The 15,110-nt window shown below is 35.5% G+C and overlaps 2 protein-coding genes across 3 annotated transcripts in view; both read left to right on the top strand.

The window, feature by feature from the left end:
* Positions 1 to 3,910: 3,910 nt before the first annotated feature.
* Positions 3,911 to 6,809, top strand: LOC110091917 (CDT1-like protein a, chloroplastic). The gene is made up of 7 exons (XM_028699329.1): positions 3,911 to 4,331; positions 4,653 to 4,772; positions 4,877 to 5,111; positions 5,189 to 5,878; positions 5,985 to 6,186; positions 6,277 to 6,367; positions 6,728 to 6,809. The coding sequence occupies exons 1-7, from the start codon at positions 3,982 to 3,984 to the stop codon at positions 6,783 to 6,785; spliced, it is 1,746 nt and encodes a 581-aa protein (XP_028555162.1). The 5' UTR covers positions 3,911 to 3,981; the 3' UTR covers positions 6,786 to 6,809.
* A 12-nt stretch (positions 6,810 to 6,821) lies between these two features.
* The window catches only part of LOC110091918 (probable plastidic glucose transporter 2), a 49,423-nt gene continuing 41,134 nt past the window's right edge, over positions 6,822 to 15,110 (top strand). For both annotated transcript variants that reach the window (XM_020816223.2, XM_028699337.1), the window contains exons 1-12: positions 6,822 to 6,964; positions 7,155 to 7,217; positions 7,292 to 7,348; positions 7,433 to 7,523; positions 10,211 to 10,391; positions 10,498 to 10,739; positions 10,879 to 10,996; positions 11,108 to 11,175; positions 11,250 to 11,382; positions 11,648 to 11,747; positions 11,834 to 11,946; positions 12,017 to 12,110. In XM_020816223.2, coding sequence (XP_020671882.1) covers positions 10,649 to 10,739; positions 10,879 to 10,996; positions 11,108 to 11,175; positions 11,250 to 11,382; positions 11,648 to 11,747; positions 11,834 to 11,946; positions 12,017 to 12,110 — 717 coding nt within the window. In that variant the 5' untranslated portion in view covers positions 6,822 to 6,964; positions 7,155 to 7,217; positions 7,292 to 7,348; ... (1 more) ...; positions 10,211 to 10,391; positions 10,498 to 10,648. The remainder of the gene's footprint in view (positions 6,965 to 7,154; positions 7,218 to 7,291; positions 7,349 to 7,432; positions 7,524 to 10,210; positions 10,392 to 10,497; positions 10,740 to 10,878; positions 10,997 to 11,107; positions 11,176 to 11,249; positions 11,383 to 11,647; positions 11,748 to 11,833; positions 11,947 to 12,016; positions 12,111 to 15,110) is intronic.

Genomic DNA, 15,110 nt, shown 5'->3' with positions numbered 1-15,110 from the left:
TCCATGCCCTATAGCTATTGGATAATTAAGCTGAGGCATACAGAGAGATTATTCTGTGCGGACACCGAGAACCATCCAGTACCGTGCTCGGTATACTTTTGGGATGACGTGGCACATTTTTATTGGCCTCCATCCGGACTCCGCACAGAATAATTTGTCAGGCATACAATGACATAAGAGCCTTGAGCCATAAGGCTTCAAATTTATGTTTAATTTATTCATTTAATTTATTTTCAGGTTAATCAAACACTAATCAACCTGATAAAGAGTAATTAAATATCTTTTAGTTCTGTAATTACTCTGTTCAATTAATTAATTGGTTAACAATCCTATATATGAAGTCCAGTTAAGTTTAATTAGGATATTTAAACACTAATTACCTCAATTAAGTGTAAATTAGCAGAGACGATTGTCTTATTAAGTCAATTTTAAAGCACAAGTGCATTTGAATTTGAGTCTAGATGCATCTAAAGTTTCGTTTGAGATAGATTTTTTATTGCTTATTAAAGTAGTTTTTTAGTAATAAAAAATTTATTTTTTGTTAAAAAGATGCTTTTAGAGGCCGTCCCAAACGAAACCTAAATGAACCAGCAAAAGCTAACATGAATGAAGTGGGCCTCATATTGCCTCTCTCTCTCTCTCTCTCTCTAAAATAACAGCATATCATTATCATTTGTGGTGGTCTTAATTGATATTATTGACTTTTCCTTTGAAATATTTCATCTGACATAACAGCTATGCATATGATTAAATTTGATGAACGCACATTTGATATCTTCAGAGCTTAAACTCATAATGCTTTTATTTGATTTAATATAACAACATCAAGCCTTTATTCCACTATTTGTGGTTGATTACAAGAATCTTTTTTTCTACTGTGTCATATTAAGATTCAAATTCTCATTTAAATCTTATAAAGGAATGACATTTCTAATATTTTCTAATAAAAAATTTTTAGGTCTATATTTACCTTTCTTAACATAAGTCAAATTTAATACATCTACTCTCATAACCAGGTCATCGGAAGGGCGTTGTTTTATGTGACTAAACCATCTAAGGCGACACTTTAATATTGTATACCACTGGAGCTACTCCAATCTTTTCACATATGCGCTCGTTTCGTATTCTGTCTCTAAGAGTAAAAATTATAGTCAAACTAAATGTTTCAATGAGACAAATCCATCGACATCAAAAGTGACATCATTCGAGTCTAAAATGATCAAAAATCAAGCACCAGCACTTGATGCATAATTAAAAAATATTGAGGAATCAATTTGTGGATCAAATGATATCTAAATCTCGCATACTTATAGTAAAATTGAGCACCTCAATGAGATGATCCAACGAGATCAAAATAGTTTAATTTCAAAATCATCAAGGCATCAAAATGGTAAAAGGACAGTCTATGATCAAGGGAGCTAATACGAGCAATCTAATAGAGTGTTATGGATTATAGCTATAATTATGGGGTATGTTACTCTAAAAAATATATAAATAGACCCCTTATCTATATAAAGAAGGCTTTAAACCTTGGTTAAGAGAGCTCAAAAAGCTTGAAGAATCCTAGAAGTTCAACGAACCACCATCCGACTACTGTGGGCCAACTACCATCATAAAATCATCACTGTTCAATTACCATAATCTGACCACGACCATCAAATCACCGTCAATTGAGCACCACCCCTAGATTATGATCCTCCAATCACCGTTGCTCAACTATGGTCCTCCAATCATCATTGTCTAATTACAACTCTTCAACCAACTTCATCTTACTACTATCCTCTAACAATCATTGTCCAATTATAGTCATCCGACTACCATCACTTAATTATGATCCTCATACCACTATTGACCGACTACAACCATTTGACCACTATTAGGTCATTTTACTAACATCACTTTTTTTTTGGGGAATTAACTAACATCACTCAATTATGATTTTTTTTTTCTTTATTACCTAAATACATTTCTTGTCAATTTTCACTTGACTTGACTATAGTCTTCCAACCATCATCACTTTACTACAATCTTCTAACCACCATCGTTGATTATGGTCCTCTAACAACTTTCACCCGACTACAGTCATCTGACTGTCATCACTCAACTATGATTATATGATCATCATTACTTGACTATGATCCTCTGACTATCATCATCAAACTATGATCATTCAATTACTATTTCAATTAGGCTACGCCTTATAGTTTTATTTTTCATTTATTCTATGTAAAAACTCTAGTGTCTACTGCAACTCATCTCTTATGAATATGTCTAATGTTAAACTTTAATGCAATAATAAGATGTTAAACTCTCTCACTCTAGTGTCATGAATGTTATCACATGCAACAATGGGTAAGCTAATTTCTTCGTAATGCTCCACCCTTGTAACATATAGTATGTTAGAAATTATCTGTTCGTATGAACGCATCTTTCATATGAAAATTTTAATTTCTCAAAATACTAAATATGAGAATACCTTCTTAGTATGAGATTTTCAACAAGTATATCAACAAATATAAGTGTGCATTTATTTTTTTCCTTTTATATTAAGTGGACACGACTAATGAGTGTCAAACATATATGAGGGATTATCATTCATATATCAGGATGGAGATTATATGGCATAATTCTTAATAGCAAGTATGAATATGATGAGGCAACTTGACTATATGGTATTAAATTATCTACAAATAAACTATTTCTAATGTTTCATGGTTTTAGAATAAACTCTAGATGTGTCCAATTATAGTGTTTCCATGGTTTTGCATTTATGGATGGTTCAAAAAATATGATCCACCTAATATCTCATTATGTCATTTCATATGTCCAATAAGTTTCATATAGAGCTGTCAAAATTAGGTCACGAGTTGAGTTCGGGTCGAACCCGGAACTGACCCGACACATATTGACTAGACTCATTTTTTAAAACATGTCATTTTCTCGGACCCGAACCCACTCCTGCTTTTGACCTAGGTCAAACCGACACGACCCGCCAGCCAGTCATTGTCTCGCTGGAAGGAATGTTGTCGAAGGAGGCATTGGTCACTCGACGAGATGGCGACAATGTGGACGAGACGGTGGCAACGCAGACGGGACATCTTAGGTCAGCATGGACGTGACTCACGCACTATTTTCCTGGGTTAAAACAGGTTGAGTTTGGGTGTCCGGGTTTAATTTAACAAGTTTTAAGATTGTGTTGGTTAGGATCATGATCAAGAGGGAGGAAAGCGAAGGTCATCTTAACACAACTTCAACTCCTTTAGAATTAGGTTTTGCAAATTGCAATCAACTTGACAAAAAAATCTCATTAGGTAACCTCCTTCGATCATAAGCTCATCATCTCATTTATGGTTGCCCACACCACAAGCCTTATGTTTGAGGTTATCAACAACCTTATCATTTGGGATATTTTGTTTGTCTATTCTATTAAGGTATGTGAGAGGTCGACCCTTAACTCCATCAATAGATCTTTATATATATTAAAAGGTTATAGATGAAAGTGGGGCCATTAATCTTCATTAAATTTATTTTAAGATTAAATAATTTAGTAAAAATAGAAATGAAATAATGAAATATCTTTAAAAATATTTAAATATTATTAATTATTTCTTATATTAAGAAATTATAAAATTATATTTTAGCTAAATGTTGGCTTATTATGTCTTTCTAAGTATTTCTACGCATTAAATCATTTTAAATAAATATCAATATAAAATTAATTTAATTTCAAGCTCACTAAATTATATTAATAAAATGACATAGTTATTAATTTCATGTAATATTTAGGGGTCTTTTTTATAATTAATGTGTCTAAAGGTAATAAACAAATACTATTTAATCCAATTAATCAAAACTATAATTATTATGTTATAAAAAAATGTAAAAAATATCATCTCAATAATGCAGCGCGAGCCGGAAAATAAAATTTGTTCGTTTTCTTTTTCTGAAGCGTGCGCGGGCGCGGGAGCGGGAGCGGGAGATATGGCAGCGCCGGAGATGGAATCTGTGAAGTCATCTGGTTTTTCCGGCGACATGGAGAAGAAGGAGATGCCGTTGAACTTCCCGCTTCGGCGCAAGGTTTCATCTGCTAAGGTATCGGCGTCAGATGAGATCCCCACGCCGGAGAAGTCGGCCCAGCTTCCTCGGCGGGCCAGCAAACGGCGTCTATTATTCTCAGTCAGCGATGTACGTAGTGTCGCCAAGGGCTTGCGGATGACCGGAAACAAATCCGCCAATCCATCGGATCTTCCCAGATCCCATGGCGAGCTGCAGCGCAAATCTCAATCGTCTTCTGATTCAGCTGCCAGAAAGACCGGGAAGCTTTCAGAAAAGTAGGTTTCTGAGTTCTTGCTGGTTCTTTGTAAAGATGATCTGAATTATTACTTTTTTTTTATTTAAATTTTGTTTAACTTTGCAAAGTTAAAACTCAAGTTGAAATTGGTTCTTTTTATTTTTCACGGCTTTGCTTATGCTCCAATTATTATAGATATTGCTCACTTCTGGCATGATGAAGTGGTCGGCTATTCGATTTTCCATGTTGTTCTTGTTTTATTATATACCTATCAATTATGGTTTTTTTTTTTTGTTCTGGATTGTTGCTTAATAATTTCTTCCAATATTTGGTCCAGAACATGATCTTGTTTTATTTGCAGTTATGAGATGTTGGCAGAGTTCTTCAATTGCTTGGACAGTTCAGTACAATTACTTCGGCTGAAAGGAGCGTTGGCCACATTTACAAACATCAGTGCTTGCATACAACATTTAACAGAGAGGTAGTTATTTCTGTTTATTTTGATTTTTTTTGTAAATTCTTTTTCTTTTAAAGCCAAGGGCTGCAAATTAATCTGCTTGTCTCGGCATTTTATTGCTATTTCAGGAGGTTTACTTACAGGCATTTAGCACAAATGAAACATATCTTACCCGAAGCAATTTCAATTAAAAAAGTGTTTTTGCATGACGAGACTACTTGCTGCATGAAGCCAGAACTTCAAATCTCTTTGCAAGTAGATTCAGTGGAAAGCAACCCGGAACTAAAAGGGGAGAGTCCATATTCTGCTGTAAGAAAGGTTTTCAGAGACAGGCTTGTCCAATTCGCTAGAGAACATCCAGAGGTAGTTTTCTTTGGATTTATTCGGTTCCATTTTTTTTTTATTATTCATTGAGGAGGGCTTGTTTACCTCGTTTTCAGGAAGATGACATTCCAGAAGAAACACTGCCACATCCTTTTGGTCGTACAGGCCCAAGCATGTCAACAGAATCTAGCAAATTAGCCCCTTCCATTCAAACTGGTTCATTTGCTGTAGCCCATCCAACAGAAAATTTAACTAAAGTTTCACACTTTTCTGCATCTTTCCAAAGGAGGTTTTCTACAAGAAGCACATGTTTTGATGAAATTAAAACTCCTCTTGCTTCCTTCAATGATGTTGTCACCAATGTTGATTTTCTAGCCTCTAGTTTTTCTTCCCCTGTTAAATTTTCTTCAAAGCCTCCCATCCAGAAGAAACCATTGTTTTTTTCTCCTGCTAAAAGACCTTTGGTGACTCATGACCAACAAATTGAAGAGGATTCAAAAATGTTGATCAGTTCCCACAACAACATTTCAAGTGAAGTAGAATCTTTAGAATCCACTCCAGTCAAGGACATTCCATCTTCTGCAAGGCTGATGATCACAATGCCAGATCTTCAGACACCAAAGAGAAGCCGCATACCCTCAATTGATGATACTCCACAGAAGGTGCTTGTGAAACGGGCAACTCGGACCAAATTATTTCCAACTCCAAGAAAGAATGTGAAGTCAGATGATGAAGATAACTTGTCTAAAAGTTCATCAGTAGCAGATGATGTGCTTGGTTTTCTTCCAGAGTCACTTTTACAAGATGTAAGCCTATTTAATCCTTTTAATAAATTAAGGAACTATCTTTGTAGCAACAAAGTCTGTATGCAGTTTTGGTTAATTGAGTCGAGATAACATTTTCTGTTTATAGATAAGGGACAAGGAGAAAAAGGCGATGGAGGAAAGGGATGCCAATGTAGCTGGGGCAACGCTACGGAAGAAGTTGATTGCAAGTTTGCCTAAACTTTTTAATGCAATGCTCCTCATATTTCAATACGGGAACAGATCTGTAATTACAAAGCAAGAGCTTGTTCACACGATTCTTTCTTGTAACTGCAGTGTAACTGATAGAAGTAAGAATTAAGTTATAATGTCTTTTTGTTCTTTGAAACACAGCCTTTTATCATTGAGGTTGTGTAGTAATTTTTGTTTTTTGGTTCTAGATGAAGTTGAAGAACAGTTGGAGTTAATGGAAGAATTGGTTCCAGATTGGATATTTCGAAAGGCAGCAGCTACAGGGGACATCCTCTACCGGTGAGTTTGTTAGATCCTTCTTTTTTTGCTACATGTAATAATTTTTAAAACTTAGATCAATATAGCAGGAATTTGTTATTAACTTCATTAAGCGCTCACACGGTTGGTTTAAGTTAGAAAATATAATTTGAAACAAAGTGGAATTAATTACATCCATTATTTAGTTCGACTTGTTTAGAAACTAAAATGCATATGCAAGCAAACAACCAAATGATGCCTGAAATGAGTTTCCAAAATATGCAATTTAAGTGGATTTTTTACAGCAATAAATAAGTTTTCTATGCATTTGTACAAGTATTTATAAGTTGAAATGTACAAGTAACATATATGGCTATTCTGACTCATCGTGCTTATATTCAGTGTGAATAAAATGTCAAGCTCCCAGGAGATTCGACAGAGGATTGCAGTAGCCGAGTGAAAGAACGCCCTAATGACATTTTGCTGGTTCAGTGTTTAATTCAATGTTGAGGTTGCCTTGCTAGCTTGGAATGGTGTGCCAGAAATCTTTGGGCTTGCTTTCCTCCCTTCAACCTCATTCAGGCGTCATATGAACTTGAAAACTAAGATGAATGCAACAGTTTTTGCAGGTGCCACAAGGTGATGCACAATAGCTGCAGAATGATAAACTGCAGAAAATTTTTAATCAGGCTTTGTCATAGGCACTTACCATTTAGGATGATTCACTTGTTAATATTCCTATCATCATAGTTTTTCAATAATAAGGATATTTAGCTTGCTATGTTTTTGAGGAATGTGAAATTTTCTGATTATAATTGTTTATGAATAGGTGATGGTGGAAAGTTTTCCTGTAGTTTTGACATCAATGTTTTTGCTGAAGTTCACAAGACGGGTGAGTTATGTTTTCCCTAAGCATTCAGTCCTGTAAGTTTTTATAGTCTTCATATATTTTTCTTGTTTCGGCAGGGGATTTGTCTATTTTGCCTGATGACTCGATCAATTTGCTTTCTAGCACTGTTGAAGGTCCTAACTCAGCTATAACTTTGTATTATAATATTTCCATCAAATTCTGCAAGCATTTAAACTTTAGTGTGTTATTGTCTTCAGATGCCAACAAGCCATGCTCGAATATCCACTCCAGATGCTCAGCTTGGATTGCCTGAGTTGACTCTTGGTGTTGTTATTCCAGGCTTTGGAGGTAGTTCTGATGTTTTTTTTTTTTTAATTACAAATCTCTTTCTGTGCCAGTAATCTTTCTGCTATTACCACCAGTGATGCAGTGGTAGCAACCAAGCACAAAACTCTTTCTTCTATTTAACAAACGAGATAGAATATTGTATATTGTATGCGGCAAAAGCTATAGAGAAAGCTGTCTCTCAAGTAGCATTTGTCAGAATGTAGGCCTTGCACCATGTTGTTGTCAACAACATAGGCCTTTTACAATGTTTTTAATCAATGTAGTCCATCCATGCTTGGCAGCCCCTTGGTTGGGAGAAATTATTCTGTGCGGATGTTGAACGCAGTTCATCATTCAGAGACCAAACAGAATGCGTCGCGTCAGCATTACCGAGCACGGTACCGAGCCATGGTACCGAGCGGGGGTGATGTGGTGTATTTTGATTGGTCTCTGAACGACGTTCGGCATCCGCACAAAATAATTTGCCCTTGTGAGAAATTATTCTATGCAGACGCCAAACGTAGTTCGCCATTCGGAGGCTAACAAGAATACGCCACGTCAGCAGTACCAAGCACAGTCCTGTCGGTACCAAGCCGCAGTGCCGAGCGGGGGTTGCAAGGCACATTCTGATTGGTCTATGGACGACGTTCAACATCCACACACATAATATAAGTGTTTGTGTTTTGACACTTTGAGACAATATGCTATTTTTACTTTGTAGTTGTGGGAGTGTTAATTTATTGATAATAAATCCTACTGTAATCTAATGATTTACTTAGTGTTTTTTACAGGTTCATTAATTAATAGAAAATATCAAGAGGATCACTTCAAATATATGAAATATTTGTCACTTAGAGATAGACATAGAGCATTAGAAGTGATCTATCTCTTAAAAACAGCAATTCAATACCATTTATCTTATGCTCCTTGCCCGACAGAAGCCCCTATAGTTTGCTTCTCTGCTGTAACCGAGAACAGCAGGTTATAGGGTTTAGGGTAAGCTTTTTGAACTGACTTGTATGTTGTTGCAAAATCAGGACACTTCATGTTAAGAACCTCATACAAAAACCAATTTCCTTGATTTGCTGAATATTTCAAGTGCTATCTTCAGTCCATTGCTTGTTTTGCTGAATCCCGTTTCATAGGTTTATTTCTTGCATATGCTTATGCCTAAAATTTCGTTAGGCTCTTAGGAAATAAAATATTCTTCCATTCATAACCAAATAAAAAATTTAGGATAACATATAAAAATAAAAATTTCTTAAGAAGTAAGCCATAGCTCGTTTGAGGTCTCATGCATATATATCGTTCATTATATTTTTGCTAGGCACCTTTCCGCTTGCGGGTAGTAGCAGACCACCTGATTTATGAATGTGCAGTTTTGTCTGAATGGAAGTTGTGCGCCTTAGGATAAAACTTAATTTTTATGCCTTATATTAAAACTTCAAAACATGCTAATTTTACATTTAAATGGCATGCAATTGCATTAGAAACAAATTAGAAATAAATAAAATTTAATTGCATGTCTAGAAGCATAAATACCACTCATATGTGTAGAGCCATTTAGGATTTTCTTAGATGGTGGTCATATATTTAAAAAATTTAAATAATAACAGCTTATCCATCTTTCATAAGACTGGATAACATGATTTTGAGCCGATTAGGTGGTTTATGTGACATTCTACTTCATGAAGATGTAAGTCCAGAAATTCATACACTTCACTTAAGTATATTCATGACACTACTCTGCAATGCCCAACTTAAATCTAAGTTTTGAGGCAAATCTCAAATCATAAGTCCTCATTCGCCGGGAATGTAATATCAAATTTTTAATAAAAATATCAATTCAAATATAAAAATCTCGTCTCTAAAACATTAAAGCTTAATATCGTATAGACTAGAGTGCTTATGGGTTATCCTAGAATCTTAGGTGCTCCCTATTCTTCATCCTTTGAATTCCAGAAAGAACTTAAAATTGATCAAGTCCCTTCTAATCCTAGACTTAATCGTTGAAATTTAAGAAATATCTAGCACTATTGCAATTAGTCATAAATGCTTGTCTTTATGGGAAACATGCAACTCATGACTAAAGTAAATCCTATCTTATGAATTTTTTTTTGGAAATGCCAACAAATTTAATTAAAAGTCATTTTTACACTTAGATGCATTCAAGAATATCATTTTTATCTTTCAAGATGATATGATATGCCCATTGTCATATTTGATTATATAAATGAAAATTTTCTTTAATTTTTTTTTTCATTCAGACCATTTTCATCTTTGAAGGTAATACTATATTCTCGCTATCGTATTTGAATACAACAATAGCAATATTATAACGTCACATTCAACTTTATAAAATACTAAAAAAAAAAAAAACCCTCTTAAGGATTTTTTTGGGACGACTTTTTTTACTGCTTTTTAAAATAATATTTTAGTACAAAGATTTTTAATTCATGAAACTTTTATACCAAAAAATTATTTTAAAAATAATAATTTTTTTTTTGCAAACTAAATCTAAATCTAATGTTCTTAAAAATCTGATTCAATTTCGTATTATTTCAGAAGAAAAGATAAAATGAAATAAGGTCTTCTGTTAGTTTAGGATTTTTACTTCAATTTAAATTAAGTTTTAATGACACTTCATTTGCAGCAAATGAAATTTAAATCATTCTCCTTTCTAAAAAATTCCCTTTTAAATTAATTAGATGGCGGCGGCTATTGCTCTTCGCTGAACTGGACAAGTTATCATTAATACTTATATTGCGTCCTAAATAATTCATTAATGGAGACGTCCTTGTTACGATCCTCTCGCAGGAGGTAAGGAAGCTCGGATATCACGTCAGCTGCACGGTGTTGTGTCTCGCCGGACATCCGGTCCTCGCGCAGGTTTGCCGCTCAGCCGCTTGCCGGACGAACTGAACTGCTGCTTGGCTTTAGGTGTCACGGATGCCCTTTCTTATTTGTTATTTTCGTCTATGACCTTCCGATGCAGGTATCTGAGAAAATCAGATCGAGGTTGGATACTAATTTGCTTTCTCCATTTCTTATTGGATTTCTTCGGATTCGGCGTCTTCTTGTCGGGTTGTTCAGCACTATTTTTTGGTAGCGGAGGGATCGGATTAGATCGCTTGGATGATCGGAGAATGCGGCCGAATTTTAACTCCGCCGTTCACAAGCGTTTGTCTTCAAGAGAACTGATGGATCCTTTAGATCGAGATGATGAAGAGAGTGCTGGTGAATCCTTTTTCCTTGTGTGATGAGACTGACTAATAGTTTTATATTTGCATGTTGAGCTGCCTTATAGGCTTGATTCTGCATGGGAGAAGTGGTTAATCCGTTGATTTTATTTTTGTCATTCGGTTGTTACTTTTAGCTCGTTTGCTGAGTTCTTCTCCCACTGAAGAAGAAAACGGTAATCCATCGTGGAGGCTCTCTCTGCCGCATGTATGCGTGGCCACAATATCTTCCTTCTTGTTTGGATACCACTTAGGGTGCGTGTCGCTCTCCGAATCTGAGATCGGATGTTTTTGTTTCTTTTTTATTTTTATTTATATTTTTGGTATTTGGAGGGGCAATTGAAATGAAAATTAGTTCAATTACAGTGTTGTTAATGAGCCGCTCGAGAGCATTTCCATCGATCTTGGGTTTACTGGGAACACCTTGGCTGAAGGTAGAGCTGGGCTTTCTAGTTTGGTTTTGCTTACCCCGATGAATGTTATTTAGGTTCGGTTGGTTGATTTGCAGGGTTTGTTGTGAGTATTTGCCTTGGAGGTGCACTTGTTGGTTGCTTGTTTAGTGGTTGGATAGCAGATGGAATTGGGCGGCGTAGGGCTTTTCAGTTGAGTGCATTGCCAATGATTATTGGAGCGTTTTTAAGGTAGTTAAATAATTAATCTGCTTATTTCTTTTTTGAATTCGATTCTATCATATAATTTAATTTGTGCTTGAATTTTTTACTTTCTATTTATATAGTTAGACCTTTCCAAACCTTGCAGAGTCTGTACTACGATTAGTGATTCAATTTATCGGCAACTGAAGAAATAATACTCATACTCTTTTTGTTTTTGGTATACGAAATGATGATACTCCATCTCGTTTATTAAATCCTTCTAATAAAACTTTTTTTTTTCTTGCATTTGCAGTGCAAGTGCAGGCAATCTACAAACAATGCTTCTTGGTAGATTCTTAGTTGGAACAGGAATGGGCTTAGGCCCGCCAGTTGCTGCACTCTATGTGACGGAGGTAGAGAAAACAATTTCTGTTGTATACTGATTCATATCTTGTATTCAATTCACTTATTCCCCACTTGCACGCCTTTTTGCCATCAGGTTTCTCCTTCATTTATAAGAGGAACATATGGGGGTCTTATTCAAATTGCCACTTGTCTTGGACTTATAGGGGCCCTCCTTGTTGGAATTGCAGTGAAGGAGGCCGTTGGAGGGTAAATGGATACTGTTGTTTTATCTTTGATTGCTGTGATTTTAATTAATTGAGCACAAATTACTTATTAGGTGGAGAATTTGCTTTTGGGTATCTGCTGCTCCTGCTGCTTTGCTGGCCATTTGTATGGAATTTTGTGCCGAAAGTCCACACTGGCTTTATAAGGTTATTTGCTTCCTCTGAATGACGCATAACTATATTGTGATATACACTAATATTTATTCCCGGCTGAATATATTGTTATCAACCATATTTGAAACACGAATATGGAATGCAAGAGGTGTTAAAAATTAACTATAGACTAATATTAATGCGAGTTTAGCTATATATTGATGAGTATTGTCTAGCTAACCTGAATAAATTGGTCTATACGACCTTGATTTCATCCATCCAATTGATTGGTAGTGCCCATTGGGTGAAAGCTGAGTGTATAGTTCCAACAAAAAAAAATCAAAGAACTATTTACTTGCTACTAAAATCCTTTTTAATTTGGTTAATTATGTAATCAGTTTTAAATTGGGGGCTCCAAATCATTTTGCAATTGGTTTTCCCAACTTCAGATGGTGAGATTGGGCATTGTGTGCTTCGAAAATTTCATTTTTGAGTGTGATGTCCCGGCCTCTCCACGACATTAGACTAATTTTCTTTTGAATGTATGTGTGATGATGACGGCAGAGAGTTTTAACGAGATTATGTTCCGAAGAAATTTTCAGAAGGCAGATTGGGTTTTAGATAAGACACTACCCAGAGATTTCGCCCTCATTTTGCGAGGACTTTTTGATCTGAGTTCTAGTTTCCTATCGGCGCAAGCACCTATAGTTAATTACCCCTACTGATAACAGGAGAGAACTTTCGATTAAGGCTAGTCGTTAAGGATGTCACATAGGTTATGAAGCTATCGTATAATAGCAAATGTTTTAGGGTTTAAATTTTGAATTTGGATTTTAAAGTTTAAGAATTTAAGACTTATCACCATAAACTTAAAACTAGTGGTGGGGAGAATGAAGACGAGCCCGATCAAGATCCTATGGTTCCGTCATCCCGGGCTGTCATGATCCCTGGTCTACTTAGTCAGAGGAGGTAGTTGACCCAACTTGACTGAAGACACCTTGTCGGCAGCCATAAGTTGCTTCGTCCAAGAATACCTTGTAGACCTGGGTTGATATTTGTCTAAGGGGATGTATCTGAATCCACCTTAACTGACAAAGAGCTTTATGCCTATTGAATAAACCCTATGATTCATAACTCAAGGGTTTGACGCCTTTAGACAACATACGGGCTTTGTCCGTGATCGTAATATAATGGTGTCATTTTGTTGCAAAACCACCCGATCAGAGGGCACGTGCCACGGCCCTGTTGGCAAGAGAGTATTTGAGGATGAATCAAAGTGATACACCCGACACAACATTCGCTCTTTGTGAGTTAAGGTTAATTTCAAATTTATCACCCCCGACAAACGGTTGCAGGAAGTGGATGATTTTTAATTTCAGTTTTAAGGTGATATATTTTATTTCAGAGATTTGATTGGATTTAAGATTTGACCCCTCCGGTTGAGATTTTCTGTCAACGCGGTCATCATCGGGGTGACATTAAGGTCACTTATATTTTTGTAGGGTTTTGGGAGACATTTTGCAATTAAAGTCGTGTCAACACCAGTCCTTTCGAGGAGAAGGATGAAACTTGAATATTAGACCCACACAATATTCTCGAAATGTTGGATTTGAGACTTAGATGTGTCGATTGGAGCACATGCGGGTTATAGCATTTGACCCTGCGCAGCATTCTCGACTATTTGTGTTTGTAACTTTTAATAGGTTTGTCGGAGCATATACAGTGGTATATTTAGTTCAAGTGATCATATTTGATACATAAGTGGGGGCATTTTAAAATATTTAAATATGATCCATTTGCGAGAGTGATTTTGTTTAAAAAATGGCCCGAAGTTTTATTTAAGGGCGTACGAACGCCTTCTGTCCGCTTCCATACATGTTGCGGATCCGGTGGCGTGTTAAATTGATAAATTTTGCTAAAAAAAATCTGTTTTCCTGGCATTTCAAATATTTCCATGTCTTCTTTTTGTAATCATTTAGACTTTTATCATTTTATCGGACCAATAGTCGTATATTTGTTAGTATTGCAATGTATTTTCTTTAGTCTCCACAATCCTTTCAAACATAGAATTTCAGTGATCATATTACAAATTTCTCATAATTATGCCTTATATCATTATGAATTTCTGATTTTGATATGCGATTGAGAGTCTCCCTCTCTCCTTTTTATAATTGTAGTTTAAGACAATCAAATTCTCATTCTTGTTGAACCATACCGATCATCTAATTCTTGCTCTTCACTTATCTTTGACTTGAGATTATGTTTGAACTTAACTTGCATTTTCTGATTAAGCACAATTTTCTCTTGAAATATCATCAAGCTTCTAATTTCTTTCATTAGAATATCTTTACAAGGCGGAAGGCCATCCACTTTAGAAAGTTTTATAATAATAATAATTATTTTTCATAAAACTCTTATATAGATTGATTGTGGAAAAAGTTGCTTCCATAAATAATCTTATTATTGTTGAATTTATATGCAACACATCCATTCATAAGATGATTACCAGTCTTATGAAGTATAACATTGTCTCTCAAGTCAATATTAATGTGGTTTTTCATAAAAATCATTTGAATCCTCATTGTTCAAATTATCATAAATTTTGTTAGGTTATCTTCATCCCGATGTCTTGCATTTACATGTGTTGCCTCTGCTTCAATCATATGAATTTCATTAGTGTGGTCTCTTTTTATCACCATATATATTCATTTTGTAATCAATTAAAGTGATAAATTAATTGTATAGGAGGTTCTTTATTTTGTTCCAAATTTCTTATAAGTCCAAAAGATTTTTCTAAGTCTCGAATTTTTAAGAAAAATTTGGCAGCCTCCCAGCGTCTCCTCCCCACCGAGGGAGAAATCAGGACGGCATCTGCCGAAGTTTCTTCCTACCCGGACCTAAGGTCGATGGCGTAGGGTCTTCAATTTTAAATTATCCCACAAGGATCTAAGATCGACTGCATGGGGTCTTCGAATTTTGTTTCATACCGCCCAAATTTAAGATCAATGGTGCGGGGGCTTCGAATTTAAAATCATCCGCCCGGATCTAAGATCA

This window comes from Dendrobium catenatum, unplaced genomic scaffold (genome assembly GCF_001605985.2).
Source record: "Dendrobium catenatum unplaced genomic scaffold, ASM160598v2 fragScaff_scaffold_133, whole genome shotgun sequence".
Lineage (NCBI taxonomy): Eukaryota > Viridiplantae > Streptophyta > Magnoliopsida > Asparagales > Orchidaceae > Dendrobium > Dendrobium catenatum.
Note: the sequence above shows the minus strand (reverse complement) of the source record. Positions and strands in the feature narration are given on the sequence as shown.

What these genes read in the sequence shown, in the direction of transcription:
- LOC110091917 (XM_028699329.1), top strand. Translation starts at nt 3,982, where the DNA reads ATGGCAGCGCCGGAGATGGAATCTGTGAAGTCATCTGGTTTTTCCGGC. An exon ending in ACCGGGAAGCTTTCAGAAAA is followed by an intron (nt 4,332 to 4,652) that starts GTAGGTTTCTGA and finishes TTTTATTTGCAG; the next exon opens with TTATGAGATGTTGGCAGAGT. An exon ending in CAGAGTCACTTTTACAAGAT is followed by an intron (nt 5,879 to 5,984) that starts GTAAGCCTATTT and finishes TTCTGTTTATAG; the next exon opens with ATAAGGGACAAGGAGAAAAA.